The sequence below is a fragment of the Phoca vitulina genome, unplaced genomic scaffold (assembly GCF_004348235.1).
Source record: "Phoca vitulina isolate PV1807 unplaced genomic scaffold, GSC_HSeal_1.0 scaffold20, whole genome shotgun sequence".
Taxonomy (NCBI): domain Eukaryota; kingdom Metazoa; phylum Chordata; class Mammalia; order Carnivora; family Phocidae; genus Phoca; species Phoca vitulina.
This window is the reverse complement of record NW_022589723.1, coordinates 36,874,687-36,895,193: the sequence shown is the minus strand read 5'-3', so window position 1 is coordinate 36,895,193 and position 20,507 is coordinate 36,874,687. Positions and strand designations below refer to the sequence as shown.

General features: G+C 35.0%; 1 protein-coding gene across 6 annotated transcripts in view; it reads left to right on the top strand.

Moving 5' to 3' along the window:
* Nucleotides 1-20,507, top strand: part of MYO9A (myosin IXA) — a 276,224-nt gene that overhangs the window by 165,080 nt on the left and 90,637 nt on the right. For 3 of the 6 annotated variants that reach the window (XM_032417536.1, XM_032417535.1, XM_032417533.1), the window contains 7 exons: nucleotides 500-622; nucleotides 2,433-2,582; nucleotides 3,592-3,911; nucleotides 4,480-6,081; nucleotides 9,027-9,126; nucleotides 9,636-9,851; nucleotides 18,330-18,442. In XM_032417536.1, the coding sequence (XP_032273427.1) occupies nucleotides 500-622; nucleotides 2,433-2,582; nucleotides 3,592-3,911; nucleotides 4,480-6,081; nucleotides 9,027-9,126; nucleotides 9,636-9,851; nucleotides 18,330-18,442 (2,624 nt within the window). The remainder of the gene's footprint in view (nucleotides 1-499; nucleotides 623-2,432; nucleotides 2,583-3,591; nucleotides 3,912-4,479; nucleotides 6,082-9,026; nucleotides 9,127-9,635; nucleotides 9,852-18,329; nucleotides 18,443-20,507) is intronic. The other 3 variants (XM_032417538.1, XM_032417537.1, XM_032417534.1) reach the window with 2 other exon arrangements.

Here is a 20,507-nt window from a genome sequence, read left to right as displayed (position 1 = left end):
TCAGCAAGATTTTCTTTCATCGTAAGCTGCCAGCAAGGCTTACAGTGATTCTCATCAGCTATTGCTGCTATGGGTATAGAAATTATGTTGAAGCTTTTCAGCAGCTGAGCAAGTTCTTTGCTGTTTCTGGGCGGGAAAGCTTCGTTCTCAGTTATACCGTGACACCTTTGCATATTTTTCTGCTAAAAATTTCAGTTATTAAATAACTTTTTCTTTGGTCGTTAATATTATTGCTTTCTCAAAAGGGATCATTAGTTTCTGCTTTTTTCTTCTTCCATTCCCCTTTGATAACAAAATATGTAGAATTCACTATCTTCTCTCTACCCCCACCCCCATTTTACAAATTAACTGTTTTGTAATTTTTTAAATTAAGTAATTTCTTGGTTTCAGTCTCTAAAAGATGAGGAAAGGATCAATAAAAGGACAATTAGCTAGTTTAGGACCATGTTTACATATAATTTTCTTGTGATTTTACAACATTTTTCTTTTCATTTTTCAGGATTTTGTGAGCCACTTCCACGTACTTCTTCCCCGAAATATTATTCCATCCAAATTTAACATTCAAGATTTCTTCAGGAAAATAAATCTTAATTCAGATAATTATCAAGTTGGAAAATCCATGGTAAATATAACATATACAGTCCTTATCAAATTTGAGTGCATTTTTATATTTAAATAATAATGACGATCATGAGAACATTCATGAAAAAGTTAGTGTACCAGATATCATAAGGAAATTGATTAGGCCAAGATTTTTACTTAATATAGTCAGTATTAACCAAAGAGCTTCTTGCCAATGCTCTAGTTCTGTCTGTAGTTTTAACTGCTTAAAAACAATCTCTTCCCCAGGTATTCTACCATAATTTTCAACTCAACTTGCTCGAAGTGACCTTATCCAGATTCCCCTACTGTCCTTAATTTATCAACTACTCTTTCTCTGTCATCCTCTTCTAGGTTGTTAGGCTAAAAACTGTAATTATATTTGGCCTACCCTTCACTTTAATCCTTTTACAAAGTTCTGTTTCTTTTTTCCCTCACAAATGATTTTCATCTCTCCCTTTTTCTTCATTCCTACTGCTTGCATTTTAGTCTGTTCCTTAGCTCTCACTTCTATTTCTCTTACAGTAAACAGATCCCTCATCTGATTTCAGTCTGTTTGTCATTCCATTTAACTCACTCTACCCATAGTATCAAAATCATCTTAGTACCTCTTTCTTTTATGTTGGCTTCCTGCTTAATAATAATCCCATGATAACCTCCTCATTAAATTCAAACATCTTTCTCTTCAAGAACTTCCATGTCATGACTGCACACCATTTAATATCTTCTTTATGAAGATTAATTGTTCTGTTGACCCCTGTGTATGCTGCCATGTACATGTACATTTATTATTATTTCCAACTCCTTGTTTTGCTCAGGTAGAGGCCTCTGTCTTTTGCCCTTATAGTTTACTGTTTTCCTTTTTGCATATCTAATATCTATCTCTTATTTTTTTTAAATAGTTTTTAATTTTTGACAGACATGGGAGGTGATGGATACATTAATTAGTTTGTGATAATTACTTCACAGTGGATACATATATCAAAATAACCCATTGTACACCTTAAATATATATAATTGTTTCTATCTACCTGCTCTTTTTTTTTTTAAAGATTTTATTTATTTATTTATTCATTTGAGAGAGCGAGAATGAGAGAGAGAGAGAGAGCACATGAGGGGGGGAGGGTCAGAGGGAGAGGCAGACTCCCCGCTGAGCAGGGAGCCCGATGCGGGACTCGATCCCGGGACTCCAGGATCATGACCTGAGCCGAAGGCAGTTGCTTAACCGACTGAGCCACCCAGGCGCCCACTATCTACCTGCTCTTAAGGGTAAAGTGCAAATCCTATTTCCAGAGGGTCTATGTCTAAGTTATATTTGTTTTCCCCTAGATCCCCAAAGATTTATTAATGGAAGGGAAGAGTAAATAAACTGGTTAATAGCCTTGGGTAGCAAGAAACCTTTGATGCATACTGGGTTTCAAAAAGACTTTTATTATTGGTTTATTCATATTATCATCAAACTTGAAGATCTGTGGTTCCCACTTTCCCCCCCACCCTAACATCCTTGAAAATAGGAAAAATGACATGTTACCAGTAGTACGTTGGCTCATGATGGTGGTGAATTTCCCAAGGGAATAATACATCACAATCTCTAAGACTGAGAATTTTATATTCATGTTCATTTTTCCATTTCCCCTTCTATATTTTAATGTCTCTTTTTAAATTTGAGAATGACTTCTTTGGATAAATGGATAGAAATATTTATCAGTACTGCTTTTCACGTCTACCATTGTATTCTTCTTTAAAGAAGCTTACCACAGAAAGGATGATTCATGAAATAAATTTCTCATTTCTTCTTAAGCTGTATTCCTCATCTTTCTCCTTTTTGGTAGGTGTTCCTAAAGGAGCAGGAACGACAGCACCTACAAGATCTGCTTCACCAAGAGGTGCTCCGCAGAATCATATTGTTGCAGCGATGGTTCAGGGTTCTTCTGTGTAGGCAGCATTTCCTCCATCTGAGACAGGCATCCATCATTATCCAGGTTGGAAGCAAAGGATTCCTCATATGAGATTTGCTAATTTATGTGGCCTTTATTTTAGTAACTAGAATTTTACTGTGAAACATTTGAATAAGAATATAAACTTCTTCAGAGATGAGAATGTGTCCTATTCATCTTTTTAAAAAGTTTATTTATTTGAGAGAGAGAAAGAATGGACAGGGGGAGGGGCAAAGGGAGAGGGAGAGAGAGAATCTCAAGCAGACTCCCTGCTGAATGCGGAGCCTGACATAGTGCTCGATCTCATGACCATGAAATCATGACCTGAGCTGAAACCAAGAGTCGGATGCTTTATCGACTGAGCCACCTAGGCGCCACTCCTGTTCATTTGGGTTCATAGCACCCAACAGATTACTTATTATAATAATAGACTACTGATAAATATTGATGGAGTTGAATTTAAATTAAATTGAATTTATAGCTATATTGTCTTATAAGGTATGGTTGGAGCAAAGGAGTTATGTGCCTTAATTTTTGTTGACATAGTTATTTTTATTTGATAGTTTCCTGAGAATATTTGAGAGTTATATTGTTATTGCTCTGTACTCATCTTGGATGATAGGAATCTTATTTTGTATTTTTCTGTTTTATTTTCTCCCTCATTGATATATATGATGACCGTTCTCCTCCATAGGCCCCTTTTTGTTTATATAAGAAAATCTTTAGAATCTTAATCTTTGAAACGTGTGCATGTTGGCCTAAAACCCATTAATATTGGCAAACTGTAGCATGAGAAGATAATGTAATTTGTTAAAGCATCAAAAATTTTTAAATTATTTTAAGTTCTATGTAACTTCATTGAGGTTATATTTTCTAGAAGAGTTGTTTTAGCCAAGCATATCTGGAAAAGAAAAACTTTTTTTTCCCACTTTAATCATGCGGAATTTAACTCTTTAGCCACTTAACCTTTAATTGTGACATAATAAACTTACTCTTTTTTTCTGTGAAAATATGGTATAAGATAAGACAGCAGTTTTTATTGTTTTCCCCACAGCGATTCTGGAGGAATTACCTAAATCAGAAGCAAGTCAGAAATGTAGCTGTGCAGAAGGATGCTTTAGTTATGGCTAGTGCGGCCACTCTTCTCCAGGCTTCCTGGCGTGCTCACTTGGAGAGGCAGCGGTATTTGGAGCTCCGGACTGCAACCATCATCATCCAGCAGAGATGGAAGGAACATTATAGGCGGAGACATATGGCTGCTGTCTACATTCAGGCGAGATGGAAAGGCTACAGGGAAAGTAAGAGATATCAAGAACAAAGGAACAAAATCATCCTTTTGCAATCAATATGTAGAGGATTCAGAGCAAGACAAAGGTAATCTTTGTTGCTATGATAATTACTCCTTCTCTCTTTCCAAGTATTTTGTTTATATCTCTGCGCTAACACTTGCCTAACTTGTATTAGAATAGGTTATATATAATTTTGTCTTCTCCACTAGGCTGTGGTACTCCTAGCAGTTTTAACCCACATTGTGTGGTCTATAATAGAAGCTAAATAGATGTTTATTGCATTAAATTGGATTGAAAACCTACATGGTCCATATGGTTATAACTGCTAAGAGTTAACTTTTACATTTGGTTTAGTCTTTAAAAATTGGCAATATTCAGTTGTTTTTACTTTTAGAAACTTTAATTTCATTTTAAGGTTTATCTTAAAGATATTTTTTAAATGAGAGTTTTGACTAGAATGCCCTATTAGAAATTATGCACTTAATAAAATATCATCTCACTCATAGAAGTGGAATTATGAAATGTGTACCCAAGTTAGCTTAAGAAGAAAAATCTGGAACTCTCGATTTATTTCTTAAATTCTCAGTAAAATGTATTCTCTCCAGTAGTAATTAGAAGATATCTCTAACCCATTTTTCCCTGTTTTTATATAGATTTAAAGTTTTAAAAGAACAAAGACTGAAAGAAACAAAACTAGAACTTGGATTGGCAAATACTGAGCCATCTGGAGCTCTGGAAATTCAGGGTTCAGACCCTTCAGAGTGGGAGGATTGTTCCTTTGACAACAGAGTAAAAGCTATAGAGGAATGTAAATCTGTGATAGAGAGTAATCGAATTAGCCAGGAAATTTCAATGGACCGCTTGAAAGAGTCCCCACACAAGCGACAGGAGAGAGCCAGAAGCCAAAGTGGTGTAGACTTGCAGGAAGAAGTGATTGTAAGAGAGAGACCTAAGTCCTTGGAGGATCTCCACCAAAAAAAAGTAGGTCGGGCCAAAAGAGAAAGTCGGAGAATGAGAGAACTAGAGCAAGCTATATTTAGTTTAGAATTGTTGAAAGTTCGTTCTCTTGGTGGCGTGTCTCCTTCAGAGGAACGTAGATGGTCTACAGAACTGATGCCTGAAGGCCTTCAGTCTCTACAGGGTACACCTGACAGTGAAAGCTCTCAAGGAAGCTTAGAACTTCTGAGTTGTGAGGAAAGCCAAAAGAGCAAACTGGAGTCCATAATTTTAGATGAAGGAGACTTGCAGTTTCAATCACCTAAAATATCTAGCAGTCCAAAATTTGATTCACAGAACAATGCCCTCAGTGCCTCAAGTGAGACTAACTATACATTGATTGAAAAAGGGGCATCCTCTGACTCAGTGTATTTGAAGAATGGGACTATGAAGGAAAAACTGGTTTGCAGTTCTGAATCTATTACCTGTAAGCCGCAGCTGAGAGACCCCTATATTTCAAATAGTTTGCCTACATTTTTTTATATTCCTCAACAAGACCCACTGAAAACAAGTTCCCAACTAGATACTATCCAGAGAAACAAGCTATTAGAAAGTGAAGAAACACTTTCAGCTCTCACTTTGGATATCAACAGGGAAGCCAGAAAGTACCACTTCCCAGGAGAAAATCAAGTTGTTACGTCTTTGAATACAGATTCTTCTAATACTGTGCTGAAGAAGTTAGAAAAGCTAAACATTGAGAAGGAAGAAAGGCAAAAGCAGTTGCAGCAACAGAATGAAAAAGAGATGATGGAACAGATTCGTCAGCAAACAGATATTTTAGAGAAGGAGCGTAAAGCCTTCAAGACAATTGAAAAGCCAAGAACTGGGGAGTCCTTCCTGGCACCATCTTTCCATCCATCAGAGCAAAGAGTAGAGAGGCCATCCTCTCTCCTCATTCTGAATACCCCAAATAAGGAAGAACCGAATGTAGTAGGGCCTCCATCAGTAACTGTAAAAGATGCAGCTCTTCTTCCAAAAGACAGTCCTTCTGCTCACCTACCCCAGAAGGACCGACCTGTCACCTTGTTCTTTGAAAGGAAAGGAGGCCCATGCCAATTTGCTACTACCAAGGAATTATCCAAGACAGACAGAATGTGCACCCAACTGAATGTAGCCTGTAAAGTTTCTAATAATCGTATTTCAAAAAGAGAACACCATAGACCAGCTCAGTCTTATAGCCACAAATCTGATGACCCTTCCAGAGATGGAACTACTAGGGTTATTTTCTTTATGCCAAAGGACAATATGAGTATTTCCCTGTAAGTGAAATGCTTATTTATTTTATGTATAAATGGGAAACTTTTTGGAGAATTTTATTAAGGTGCCTTAATCTACCTCAACTATTTGTATGGGTGCTACTGAAATTAGCCATTTTCTCTGTGTAGAAAAAAAATTCCCTAATTGTTGACTCTAGCAGCTACCTGAAATTGAATAAAATTATACCATAGAAATCTTTGACTAAGCACAGATAGAGTTTTTTGGTTCCTCCTCATTAAGTGAGAAAGCATTTGTGAAGGGCAGTACAGTGCCTGTAAACCCAGTAGGCATTCAGCAAATGCTGGTTGCCCTAGATCTCTCAGGTGTGGCAAGTCCAATCTTGTTAGTGTCAGGCTTTAAAGTTAATGTACTTTGTCCCAGCGATTAGCCTATTTATGGTCTTCATTAAGTACTTTATACTTTCTTTGTGTGGTAAAAAACACAAAAAGAATACAATTTATCATCTTAACCATTCTTAATTGTATAGGACTATGGTGTTAACTATATGCACATTGCTGTGCAGTGGATCTCTAGAACTTTTTCGTAATTGTAAAAGAAACTCTTATTACCCATCAAACAGCTACTCTCCTTTCCCCTTTCTCCAGGCTCCTGGCAACTACCATTCTACTTTCTAAGAGTTTGACTACTTAAATAGATGGCTCATATAAGTGGAAGTTCTTTATACTTTTAAGTTTTCTTAACTAGTGGTCACCATGGAAAAGCACTTTTTAGATGGAACATGAAAACAAAGATTATAAAATTTAAGAAATTTGTATTAAGTCTTTGTATATAGTGGATTCTTTTAGTTCTTGTGGGAGAATGTCAATGTTTAAGTAAAAGGAGGGTATATATCTTAGGGATAAAAAAATTAAATTTCACGTTTACCATGAAAATAACCTTTTCTCTCATCATAGTTTGAGCTTTTAATCTTTCAGTCTTTAAAATTATGTACAGACTTTATAGATCCTTTGTAAATACAAGAAAGAGATCATTGATATTTTTCCATCAGGGATTTTTGTATGGTATTATGAAATGCAGTTGAACTAAATGACAGTGTGAGGTCCTATACTTGCCCATTAACCTAGAGATTGCCCCAAAGTTCAAAGACCTTGTGTAGCATATATAAGCCCATCAGAGTGTTAAAAATATTATTTCCTGTCATTCTGATTAAGTTTAGTGATGTAAGGAGTGTGTGTGTAGCTGTTGGATCCATGAATGTGTTCTGTAGAAGGCTTACTTATAGATTTCAAAAACATTAATCATTCTTGTGAATTCTTGTAAACTCCTTTTATCATTTTCCAAGACAAACAATCTTAGGGCTACTCGATCTAGTTTGCTTTACCTCATTAAGATCTACTTATCTTCAAGATGATTATATATTAGGTTGTTTATGTGAAAGCTTAAGTAACATTCATACTTCAAATCTTCTCTTGTTGCATTTTATAGAATCGTAAATGTTGGTGTTTCTCAATTATTTTGTCCCGTTTCCACATATTATAGATGAGATCACTGAGGCCTACAGAGGTGAAATGACTTGTTCAAGGTCACATACTGAGAAATAGTTGGGAATAGAACTCGAGTTTCATGATTAGGAATCACTGTTGAGTTTCATGATTAGGAAGTAAAGTTAGTATTCTTTCTATGCCATAGATAAGTGCATAGTGGTCTTCATCTGGTTAATGAAGGAGAACAAAAATAGAAATCATGGAGAAATCTAAAGAAAATGCTGTGAGTTTAAAAGTTGACTAGGGTTGTCAAGTGCTGTCAAAGGTCCTGTTAATTGTTTCCCTCTTTTTAGAACAAAGCAAAGGCCAATAGGCTCAACTGTGGCAAGAGATTTTAATAAAAGGGAATCTTTTAGGATAGCATAGCCTAGGATTGCTAGGCTTAATCATACATTGGTCAAAAAGGGAGATCTCAGAAGCCTTTAGCTAGCAAAGATTGCCATCTATTTAGGCTTGTTTTAGGATTCAATGCATAGGGCAAAGGACAAGATAACCTCTTACAGCCCCTAGGTCTTCATTTGTAAAAATTAAATGGAAGATTTTGAATGATAGAGCAATTACAAGCCAACTTATAAGTTATTGTCTACTTTAAACCCAGCCCTATGCTAGAAGGTAAGGTATGATTCTCAGTGAGCTTATAGTTCTGCTAAGGAGAGATTAGCAATATGTTGTTGATAAATTTTAAGAATCATGGTACTGAATTAGTATAGGTAATTGGGGCCATGAAAGCCCTGGGTTCTATTCAGATTTTCATCACATACCCATTTCTACACAGAATTTAATGATAAAGTAGTCACATTTTGTGGTTATTCAAGCAAAGTTAAGTTTTCACAAGGTAACACCTCTGTATGGCACACCTCCTTTAACTTGATAACAATTTGTTATCCTGCTAGTATTGATTTTGTTCTGAATAACAAAGTTTTAAAACTAAGATAGTAGATGAAAGCTGCAGAGAGGTTTCAGAAAGAAAATCTGCTAGCTAATAGTAACCATCTCAGTATAAAACAAAGTGATGGGATCTATATCACTTGATAGCTACTTATCAGGTATTTTATAATGATTAGAATAAAAGGTCTCTTCTAAGACTAATTCTAAGGATTTGGGGATGTGGCGTTTTCCCTTATCATCAAATCCATTTGTTTTCTTGAGCTAATTCTGCTGCTACTATTCTTAAACATATGTCATAGTGGAATATACCCAGTGATTATCGGGGACAGGCCTCTAGTAATCCAGTCAAACATGTCAGTTCTTGATAATACTATTAATTAGGTAAGCACAAAAAAATTGTTTTGGGAATTGAATAAGATCTGGAAGTATTTATGTAATTTGCTAGAATTCTTTGATTTGGCTTGTTAGGCTGTATTTCATGCTGTACTTTAAGACTGCTGCCATGGGATGTCTGCTAGGAGTTGAATTGTAATCCTGTTGTTTATTATCCTAAGTGTCAACAAGGAAGCCTTAAACAGTGGAAATCCTCAACTCCGTAAACAAGGTGAACCAACTTGGAAACCTGTGCAGTTAACTGGGCCGGGCCAAGGAGAGGTAAGTATTGAATTTTATCTATATTTTATGCAAAATAGATGCACCTATTTTGGAAATTATTATTCTTATAGGTAGAGGACCTCATTTATGCATTTACTCCCAAGTGTGTATTCGAAAGAAGCTATGAGTTAAGTCTGTTATACTCAGGGAGGTGTACTTCAGGGAGGGAATGTTGACTAAAATCCCAGATTATGTTTACAAAAAAAGATGTTGCTTAAAAAAGGAAGGCAATTTATGCAAGTGGCTTTGGTGACATATTATGGTAGTGAAAGATGATTTCCTTGGCTGTGGAGAACAGTGTAGATTTAGCTTTCATTTTTGTCCTTTGTCCAGAGTAATGTATATGGATTGCTTTTGGTTATCTCTGTCACTTCTAGTAGAAAGGACACTACTAGTGGGGTGGAGGGATGTTTCAAGAAATTCATGAGCTCTCTGTCTTTCATTGGCATCATCTCCAAAAAAACCAAAACAAAACATTGTTGTGTTATTTGTTTTATCATTTGGTCAAGCAGGTTGCCAGACCGGCCCATAAAAAGAAAGCTCGAATGGCGCGGACGCGCTCCGATTTCTTGACTAGAGGTACTTTTGCTGATGGGGAGGGGGATACAGAGGAAGATGATTACGATGACATTATTGAGCCCCTTCTCTCCCTTGACCAAGCTTCTCACTCTGAGCTAGGGCCTGCACCCAGCCTGGGTCAGGCCTCTCACAGTGACTCCGAAATGGTAATTTTACAGCAATATAAGAAAAATAGGAAACAAACAAATCTGATGGGAATAGTGAATAGCCTTTGCTAATCTAAAGCTAACCTTCACAGCTTCTTCCTCATATAATGGTTTGTACATGGGAAACCTCAGTGAACACAGCAACAAAGCTAAACCTTAATTTAATAGGACTCAGATAAAGGGCACTTTAACAGTGTATGTCAAATCATAAATTAGGGAAAACTAAGGTTACTTAATTTAGCACTAATGTAAAGACTTTCTGTTATATCTTAAAAGGTCTAGAGCAGGGGCCCTCACATTTTTTCTGTAAAGAGCCAGATAGTAAAGTTTTAGATGTTGTGGGTCCTATAGTTTCTGTTGCAACTATTTAACTCTGCCCCTGTAGAGTGAAAACAGCCATAGGCAGTAAGTAAACAAATGGGCAGGGCTTTGTTCCAGTAAAACTATTTTTTTAAAAATTTTATTTATTTGACAGAGAGAGACACAGTGAGAGAGAGAACACAAGCAGGGGGAGTGGGAAAGGGAGAAGCAGGCTTCCCGCTGAGCAGGGAGCCCAATGCGGGGCTCGATCGCAGGACCCTGGGATCATGACCTGAGCCAAAGGCAGACGCTTAATGACTGAGCCACCCAGGCACCCCTCCAGTAAAACTATTTACAAAAACAGGCAGTGGGCTGTATTTGATGTGCTGGCCATAGTTTGCTGATTGACCCTTGGTCTAGTGAATAGGCTATATGTTAAATAATCCAATTGCTTTTAACTGAAATGGGACTATCTTTTCCTTTTTTTTTTGTTTTTGCCTTTAAACTTGTTTTCCCTCCCCCATTTTCTAGTACTAGAAAATAAGCATGAATTAAAAAAAAAAAATTAATGAGCAATGCCAAAAATGTTTTCCTGGACCAACGTAGCCAGGTAGAAGGCTGTATGTAATATGAATTTGTATTAATCACAGATTATAACATTGGAGTTATATTTGAATAAACCTGCACTTAGTCAAAATATTTGACTAAGGACTATAACTTTATCATCATATTTCAACCAACATTAGGAATATATAGTTTGACAAGTATGAATGTATTTATGGACATAAAATGTTTGATTTTAGAATTGTCCTGGAAAATACACAGTATAAGGACTCTGTATGTCTAATATGTACTAAAAACATTATCACTGATGAAGTGGAGTGATATATGCGTTTTATTTCCATGCATATCCTTAATTAAGTTGGGTTTCTAATGTTCTTCCTTAGTATCTGTTCATTATGGCAGGAAAATTTTAGGTTGGTCTTCTTGTGACATTAAGTGTTTTATTTTTGAACTGTTTTAAAATGTGCCAAAGAATTAAATTTTCTGCTGATTTCTAGAATATCCTCATTGTCTTTATCTTCTGTTAGAAATACCCCATTTTTTTTTTTTTTTTTTAAATTTACTCTTCATTTAAAGATTTTATTTATTTTATTTGACAGAGAGAGAGACAGTGAGAGAGGGAACACAAGCAGGGGAAGTGGGAGAGGAAGAAGCAGGCTTCCTGCTGAGCAGGGAGCCCGATGCGGGGCTCGATCCCAGGACCCTGGGATCATGACCTGAGCCGAAGGCAGACACTTAACCGACTGAGCCACCCAGGCGCCCCAGAAATACCCCATTTTTAAATGATAATATTGATAGTCTAAGAAAAAGAAAAAATAAAAACAGAAAAATGCATGACAGGTTCTCTAATTAGATAAATGAGTCATTACCCTGAGCTAAACTGTAGGATTATAAAAATTGGAAATAATCTGTATATCCATTAATATATGCAATTAGAGCCAAAGCCCTCTCTTCAGTGTAGGGTAAAATAACTCCATTTTGGAGGTGCCCTGTTTTTGAGTTATAAATAATGAAATATACTTTACCATATGATTAGTAAAGATGAGATTATATTATGGAACAACTAATTTTAATGAAAAGTATTGCTTTTTTAGTGTAAATAGGGAACATACTTAAATTATTCTCTAAAGTATACATAAATTTTTCATTTGTGGAAGAACTTAGCATTTGTAATTGCTGTTTTGTTCCTGAGAGTTTTCTTTGTTACAAACCTTAGTCCTTTTGGTGGTAGAATTCTTCCTCACTGAAAACTCTTAATGAGATGAACCGGAAGTTGGGTTTTCTGCTTGGAGCATTCCGCCCCTTTAAGGGTTCTAGCTGGTAGCCTCTGCCTGTGATTCTGTTCACCTGCTTGACGGTCACTGCATGCCAGTAGTTGTAGAGCACTCTGCCTCCCTGCACAGTGTATATAGTCTCTTCTCCAGCTTTCTCGCTGTCCTGTTTCATCACTAGCTATTTTAGGAACAGGTGGTGGTGTTTGTTTCTGGTGGACACTTGCATGAAGAAGCTTTGCTTTCTAGAATATGCTGGTAGATACTTATTGGGGATGGGGGTGGAAAGGGTAGGAACAGTTTAAAGTGTGTTTCTGTTTGTTTATCTTGAAAATTTGCCATGTTCTAATGTTCTCTGATATTGTAAAGATAAAGACTAATTGTTTGTAAATGGGATCTACTGAGTTCTCAAAAATTCAAATATCTCAGGATTTTAAATACGTTTGATTTTCTAGGCACATGGATTTTTAAAAACTTGATTTTTTTTTTTTTTTTCTGGACAAAGTGATCCTGTCACTCTGACATTTGCTAAAAAGAGTGTTATTCAATCTTGAAAGAAGCCATCTGACCTTTTCAGTTGTGAAATAACTCATCTAATGGAATAAAGACAGTTACAAATGAATTACCTGAAGAGGATTTGATAAGCATTACCTCCTGAATTCATCAGTCATTAATTAGTTGTTACCTGTTAGGAGGAGTAGAGACAAGAGTAGTCGTTTACTTCCTTATGACTTTGGTGGTGTTTTTTTTTAACTTTCTGTCTTTAATTCTGCCATTTGAATAACTTTAATCTCCAGATGCTGCTCTCACTCAGTTCTTCTATCCACTCTGTTGGCTTTTATCCAAGAAGAATGACATGTTCTGCCATGTAATATTTTTAAGGTGGTTTTCGTATAGTTTTTTAGTCTCTCAGTATTCTAGATGGTAAGTGAGTTAGTCACATCATTTCTTTTCCTTATTAGTAGAATTGGTATAGGTAACATTATAGTTTCCTCTGTCATCCCTAGATAGAAAGCAATCATCTCTTATGGGCATGACTCCCAAGTAGCTCTGCAAAATTTGTCTTCTTTATCTCCAGTATGATAAATTTCTCATTTTATCCCCCAAACTGCTGTCACTTCTTATATTCCTGTTTCTGTTTGTTATTATCTGAAATATTCTCCAATCCTTATCTGTGTTGAATTTTCCTTCTCTCCACTGCTCTCTCCACAAAAAAATGCCAGAAAAACCTGTTGATTGAGCAAGGCTAAGTTTTTTAGCTTATTTTACAGTAAAGGAAAATCTACCTTGGCTAAGTCTTAGGAATTTCTCAGAAAGGGGAAGCCAGGAGAGGATGTTTATAGAATTTTATTTTATTTAAATTATTTTTTTTTAAAGATTTTATTTATTTATTTGACAGAGAGAGACAGCGAGAGAGGGGACACAAGCAGGGAGCAGGAGAGGGAGAAGCAGGCTTCCTGCTGAGCAGAGAGCCCAACGTGGGGCTTGATCCCAGGACCCCGGGATCATGATCTGAGCCGAAGACAGAGACTTAATGACTGAGCCACCCAGGCGCCCCTGTTTATAGAATTTTAGAACCTGAGCTGGTGATTTTGAGATGGTTCTTGCAAATTGGAAATCTGGTTGATATTGAACAGAGTTTATGACATACAAGGTTTGGATTGGCATTTCCAGTGCAGCAGCTATACTGTTGAATATGCTTAGTATCTATCTATCTATTTATTATTAATTGAATTAATTTCTTTTTAAAAGATTTTATTTATTTATTTGAGAGAGAGGGAGAGGGAGAGAGACAAGCAGACTCCCTGCTGAGCGGGGAGCCCAATGTAGAGATTGAACCCAGGACCCTGAGATCATGACCTGAGCTGAAGTCAGATGCTTAACCGACAGAGCCACCCAAGTGCCCCTACACTTAATATTTATATGTGTATTTTATTCTCCCCCCAAAAGTTAGGGACAGTTCATAGCATCACAACTCTCTGCTCTTTAAAGATTTGGTAGAATTTCCCTGTGAAACCATCTGGGATTTTTTTTTTGTGGCATAATTCCTTGATAATTAACTGTATTTCCTCTAGAGAAATTAGTCTTGTAAGCTTTCTACCTAATGGAGTCAATTTTGATAAATAATTTTTTCTTATGAAATCACTCATTTCATCTAACTTTTCAGATTTATTTGCAAAGAAGTCTGGAAATTAGTCTCATGATTTTTTAAAAATTCTGTTTCAATGGTTATTTCCCTTCTGTCATTTCATATTTTGTAGATTTGTGTTCTTTCCTTTTTTTCTTTAAGTCAGCTAGTCACTTGTCTTTGTTGTTACTATTTTCCAAAATAATAGGATTATGATTTATTTATTATGCCTAGTTTCCCCCACCCCCATTCTCCACTGAATTCTGCTTTTACCTTTATTATTTATTTCCTTATTTTTAAAAAATTTACTGTCTTATTTTTCTACCTTTTAAGTGGGGGAATTTAATTCATTTATTTATTTTTATTGATGCAGGTTTTTAAGGCTGTGAATTTTCTTCTGATCACTACTTCAGATGTATCTTGTTTATTGTAATGTGTATTAAGTTTTTAATTATTTTTTAGAAAATCTGTAATTTCAGTTTATATTATTTTTTACCCAAAACCTGTTCAATAAAAATCTTTTCGTTTTCAGAGGAAGAACATTTTTATTTTTTAAAAAAACTTTTTTAACTTCTAGTTTTACTGTGTTGTGATTAAAGAGTATTTATAATGATTTATAATGATCAAATTTCCTGACTATTTTCTTTGTTAGTTAATATGTGGTCAGTTTTTGAGAAAGTAGCATGTGTATTTTTTAGGTAGGTGTATTCTATATTCAGAATGTAAAATTTCAGTATATAACCATAATCTCTTTCTTACTGATTATGTTGTCTTCTGTATCTTTACTATTTTTTGCACATTTGATCTGTCTTATATAGAGAATGTTGTGTTAAAGTTTCCTCTTATTCATTCTGAATTGTGACTATTAAAAAGTGTCCTTTGTTACATTCAGTGCTTTTTCTTGAATTCTACTTAAATCAATGTAATCACAGTCTGTGTTTTCTTAATTATTTCCATTTGCCTGGAATACTTTTTCTCATCCTTTAATTTTTAGCCTTTCTGGATACTTATGTTTTAGATGTGTGTTTTGTATGCAGCATAGTTGCTTCCTACTTTGTGAGCCAAATTAAAAAAAATTTTTGCCTTATAGATAAGTTAAATCTATTCCTATTTATTGATATAACTGATAGATGCAGTCTCAATTATCTTTCTTACAATTTTGTTATTATTTGTTATGTTAAATTTGCTGTGTTTATGTTACTTTTTTGCTGTTTTACTTTTTAAAATTTCTTTTGATATGGGGGGTTTCTTTTTCTGTTGGTTTGTATATGACTTTTAAAAATGCCTTAATTTACTGTATTTTAGTTTAACCAACTATTCTCAAGTTAGTCATTTATAATAATATTTTTTAATTCTCACTTATTTTGGCACAACTATTGATGAATTATTCTTGTCTCTACTTTTCCTCTCCTGTTTTTTAGGATTTTATTTATATTTTGTCAGAACATACAATTTTACATATTCTTCTACATATTCTTATATATATAAATTCTGGTTTCGCCTTATGTTTGAAACACTTTCATGGATTACAGTTTTAAATATTGTGTCCCATTATTTTGTTTTTCTTGTTTAGGGACTCCAGTTATATAAATAAGTTTTTTTTTTTCTTTTCCTGTCTTCCATCTCAGCCACCTTCTCTCTCTTTTCTACTCATTTCTTTATACCACTTTCTATTCTTTATTATCTTCCTGCCTTTGTTCAGCCCCTTTAAATCTGCATTTGCATTTTTTCTCCCTTGGGCATCTTCTAAATTATTCTTCACTATCTTGTTATTTCTTTCCTGAGTTCATTCAACTCCCTTCATTGCTTCCTGGTTTTTATTGAGGTGAGGGGGCTCGTTTCTATTTTTAGTTTTTGAATTTCTGCTTCAGTATGGTGTTTCATATATATGAGGTTTTTCATTTTTTATTTATAGTTTTCTGCTTCATGCTTGGTTTCTGTATGTTTGGTGGGAGATGGGTTAATCATCTAAGTTGTTTTGGTTCTAATTTTCTTTGTTTTCTTATTGTAGCTTGTGTAGATTTTATTTGTCTTAATTTATTCATGTTGTGCATTTGGGATAGTTTATAAGTAACTTGATTTCAAGATTTTCCTCTTCTGTCAGTGTAAAAAAGAAAAGTTTCTTTGCAGGCAGCCTGTTTGGAGTCTGTTAGTTTTGTGTGTGTGTGTGTGTGTGTGTGTGTGTGTGTGTGTGTTGGAGGCAATGTTGTGTCCTCCATTTTTTGCTTCTGTTTTGCCTTGCTAGATTCTAAATTTTCCCCTTCTGCTTCTTCCTCACTACTCAGTCTCCAAAAGGCACCCCTTCTTTCCTTTTTACATTCATTTTCCTCAGAATCAGTGCCTTTAAAAATATGTCACCTTGAATCACATGCAATTTTAAGTCCTTTCCCTTTAGTTAGTTCTCTGATCTAGTGCTCAATATTTGTGTCAGTTTTGAGTCACTATAGATGGATTGACTTTTTCTCCTCCTTGTCAGTCATATATTGTTATTTCTTTGCATGCCTAGTTATTTATTATCAGAAGCCTGACATTGTAAATTTTGTCTTGTTGGGTGCTGGATACTTTTGTATTTGATTAATATTCTTGAGACTGTTTTGTTCCAGTAATATTTCAGAGCTTGGTTCTGGAAGCAATTTGTTCCTAAGCAGTTAGGTCTTCCTTTTAATATTTGTTAGTCTCATTGTATTGAATACTGGAAATTTTCTAAGAGAGTAGATTTCAGGTGCTCTCACCACCAAAAAAAAAAAAAAGAAAGAAGAAGAAGAAAGAAAGAAATAATGGGAAGAGATGATATGTTAATCAGTCTTCAGTAATCATTTTAATATTTATATGTAAATCAAATCATTTTGTACACTTTATATACAATTTTTATTAAATAAAACTAAGATTTGTTAGGTCCAAACAGAGCAGTTGTTCACCTAGGACTTATTTTTGACTATCACTTATTCTTGACTGTTGAGGCAAGATCCTGCTATATACTTCACCCAGTACCCTGGGAATCATAAAGTTACATATTCTGACTCTTGAGCACAGGCACTGTTACTGGCTTTTTGTAAGTGCTGGGCACTGTTACCTTTAATCCTTTCAGGTGGTCCTTTGCCTGGTGTCGGGTAGTTGTCTGACATAGAAGTGTTGATTAGTACTCAGCTAAATACCCTCTGAAGATCTCCAGAGCTCTTTTTTTGTGCAACCCTTTCCTCTTCAGTACCCCCACCCCCCCGCCCCTTTCTTTTGGTCTTTAGTCTCTCTGGACTTTCAACCTCATATGTTCAACTCAGAGAGTCTGCCAGGGCTCACCTGAAACCTCCTCTCTGTGTCACAGTCTGGAAACTGTCTCAAGGCACTAAGCTGGGGCAGATGAAGGACTCACTTCCTTTGTTTCCCATCTCTCAAGGATAACTGTCCATCATCTTGATAAAGGCTGGTTTTTACTATTTTGTCTGGGTTTTTGTTTTGTTTTTGGTTTTGGTTGTTTCAGGCAAGAAGATAAAACAGGTCCCTGTTGTAGCAGACTAAAAGGCTAATGAAAAGATATTATAATTATAGAAAAATGAAATATTAGGAAAGGATTTGAATAGGTAACAAGAAATTTTTTCTTCTGAATGAGATTTTCTTTAAAGGGGCACATTGTGAATAAATGGAACAAGAATTGCCATTTGAAATTCAGGTCCCCGTTTGATAAAGCCATGTTAAGTTGTTTAGTTTAGAACAGTAGTGGTGATAATGATCTTAATTGTTTGGTCCTTTGGTTTTTAATTTTCCTTTCTTAAATCCTTGACTAGGTATAATAAAAATCTACAGTAGCAGGTTAGGCCATAAAAGTAATTATTACTTGTAGGGACACATAAAAGGAGGCATGAAAGGCTATACTTAGTATTCTAGATTTATCAGATCCTGGATCTTTTGTCTGTATCTTTAGTTGGCTTTGATTTTTTCTTACTTTTCCACTTGATATTGTTAAGTTGTCAGAAAACAGGAACTGGTAGGTCCTATTCAGCATTTCATTGACCCAAGTTCTCTTTACTTCAGATCATTCTAGGAAGGTAATAAAGTTTTTAGTAGGTTCTTTTATTTCAATGAATGGCTGAACAATATGAATGTATTTTTATATATTTTTAATAGATGTAATTCTCAATTCTATAACTTGAGTTTTAATTACAGTGTTATGATATAGTTACTTGGTTTTAAAGTCTTTCATATATGTAATTATTACAGACATCACAGCGATTTTCTTCAGTTGATGAAGAAACAAAGCTTCATAAGACTATGTCTCAAGGAGAGATTACAAAATTGGCAGTGAGGCAGAAGGCTTCAGATTCAGACATAAGGTATAATTTGAGATTTATCTATTTTTCAAAAAATATTAAGTACCTGCTGTATGACAGGCACATGATAATTCAGATTTACATGACGAGCTTTATCTTTCTATATGTTTAGCAGTGTGATTTGGGTGAAGTCTAAATCATTATGTCACTTGTGGTTTTTTGTTTTAAGAGAAAGGAGATTAAATCAGATGAGAGTGAAAATATTTCCCAGCTTTGGATTTGGATTCTGTTCTGAGTTAAGTGTTTTACAAATGGAACTGGAAAAAAGACTTTCAGGAAATAATTCTGTTCCCTTGAAGACATTATATGACGTTATTTGTCAAGTAAATGTCTTTGTCTCTTATTTTGTTACATAAGGCAATTGAACCCTCACTGAACACTTGAAGATTACATTGAAATCTTTCTGGTTCTTAATTCTATTTAAGGCCATTTCCTCAATGTCTGTAGTGGCATAATCCATGATAATGCAAATCCAGACCAGATTATGCTAGAGATTAAATTTTGGGGAAAAGATAACCATAGTAGAAAGGCATATATGGCTGGAGATAGCAGATTAAATATATAAATTTAATTTCTACTTCTTCCTCCAAAATTGCTAAAATGACAAAACTTATGCAGGCCAAACAACAACAAACAATAAAACAACTGGAGACAACAATAATAAAACTATTATTCAAAAAGTAAATAGACAAATTTTAAATTGTCTCAGTAGATAGAAGAAAGCTGAATCCTAAACCAACTGGGTAAACCTGGGTAAAGCATCTGGCTGACTGATCTTCCCCAATCCTAGCAGAAACCTGGAGATTTATTCTCTGGAAAGGATAAAATAGAAGATCTCTGTTCTTGGAGGTTCTCAGATACATTTGAGGACATGGGTACATATTTGGAATAAGGAGATTTAATGAATGTTTACATACTGAATGTTAAGATTCCCCTAATTTTTTCTTCCACTCAGTTTCCACATTTCACATTTTCCTAAGCAGATGGTTCAAAAAGTCTTTGGGACTTTTGTACAGCTCTCAAGGGAAGACCTAGAGATATTGGTACCAGGGGTTCTCCCTACAAAATGGACTAGTCAGATAATCATACAAGGAAAACCAGTTTGGAAGCTCCACCAATGCATACTAGAACTTTCAAACAGTGTGTTGTTTTGTTTTTTAACCCTACTTTTTACCACATTTGAAGAAACACTTTATATCAAAGAAACTAAAATTAATGGATATAATACAACTTGGAAGAAATAAACTATGTAGTGTAAAGAAAACTTCCAGACAGACAAATGAAACTAATCAACAGACCTTCTGCATAAATAAATATAACTGCATGAAAGAGAAACATTCATTATAAAAAGAGCCTTTGAAAATTAAAAATATGATAGCATAAAGAAACAACTAGAATAGTTGGAAAGAAAGTTGAGGACATATCTTAGAAGGTTGAGCAAAAAGACAAAGAGATGGAAGAGACAAGAAAAGATAAGAAAAGATAAAAAATTGATTTAGGTAGTATAGACATTTTAACAATATTTGTTCTTCCAGTCCATGAGCATGAAATGTCTTTCCATTTCTTTGTGACATCTTCAGTTTTTTTTGTAAGTTTTTTTATAGTTTCAGAATACAGGTCCTTTCACCTCTTTGATTAGGTTTATTCCTAGATAGCTTATTGTTTTGGGTGCAACTGGAAATGGGATTGATTTCTTAATTTCTCTTTCTGCTGCTTCATTACTGGTGTATAGAAATGCAACAGATTTCTGTACATTGGTTTTGTATCCTTCGACTTTACTGAATTTGTTAGTTCTATCTGAGAGAAGATACTTACAAATGACATATCTGATGAAGGGTTAGTATCCAAAATATATAAAGAACTTATAAAACTCAACACTCAAAAAATGAATAATCCAGTTGAAAAATGGGCAGGAGACATGGATAGACATTTTTCCAAAGAAGACATACAGATGGCCAACAGACACAAGAAAAGATGCTCAACATCACTCATCACCAGGGAAATATAAATCAAGCTACAGTGAGATATCATCTCACACCAGACAGAATGTCTAAAATCAACAACATAG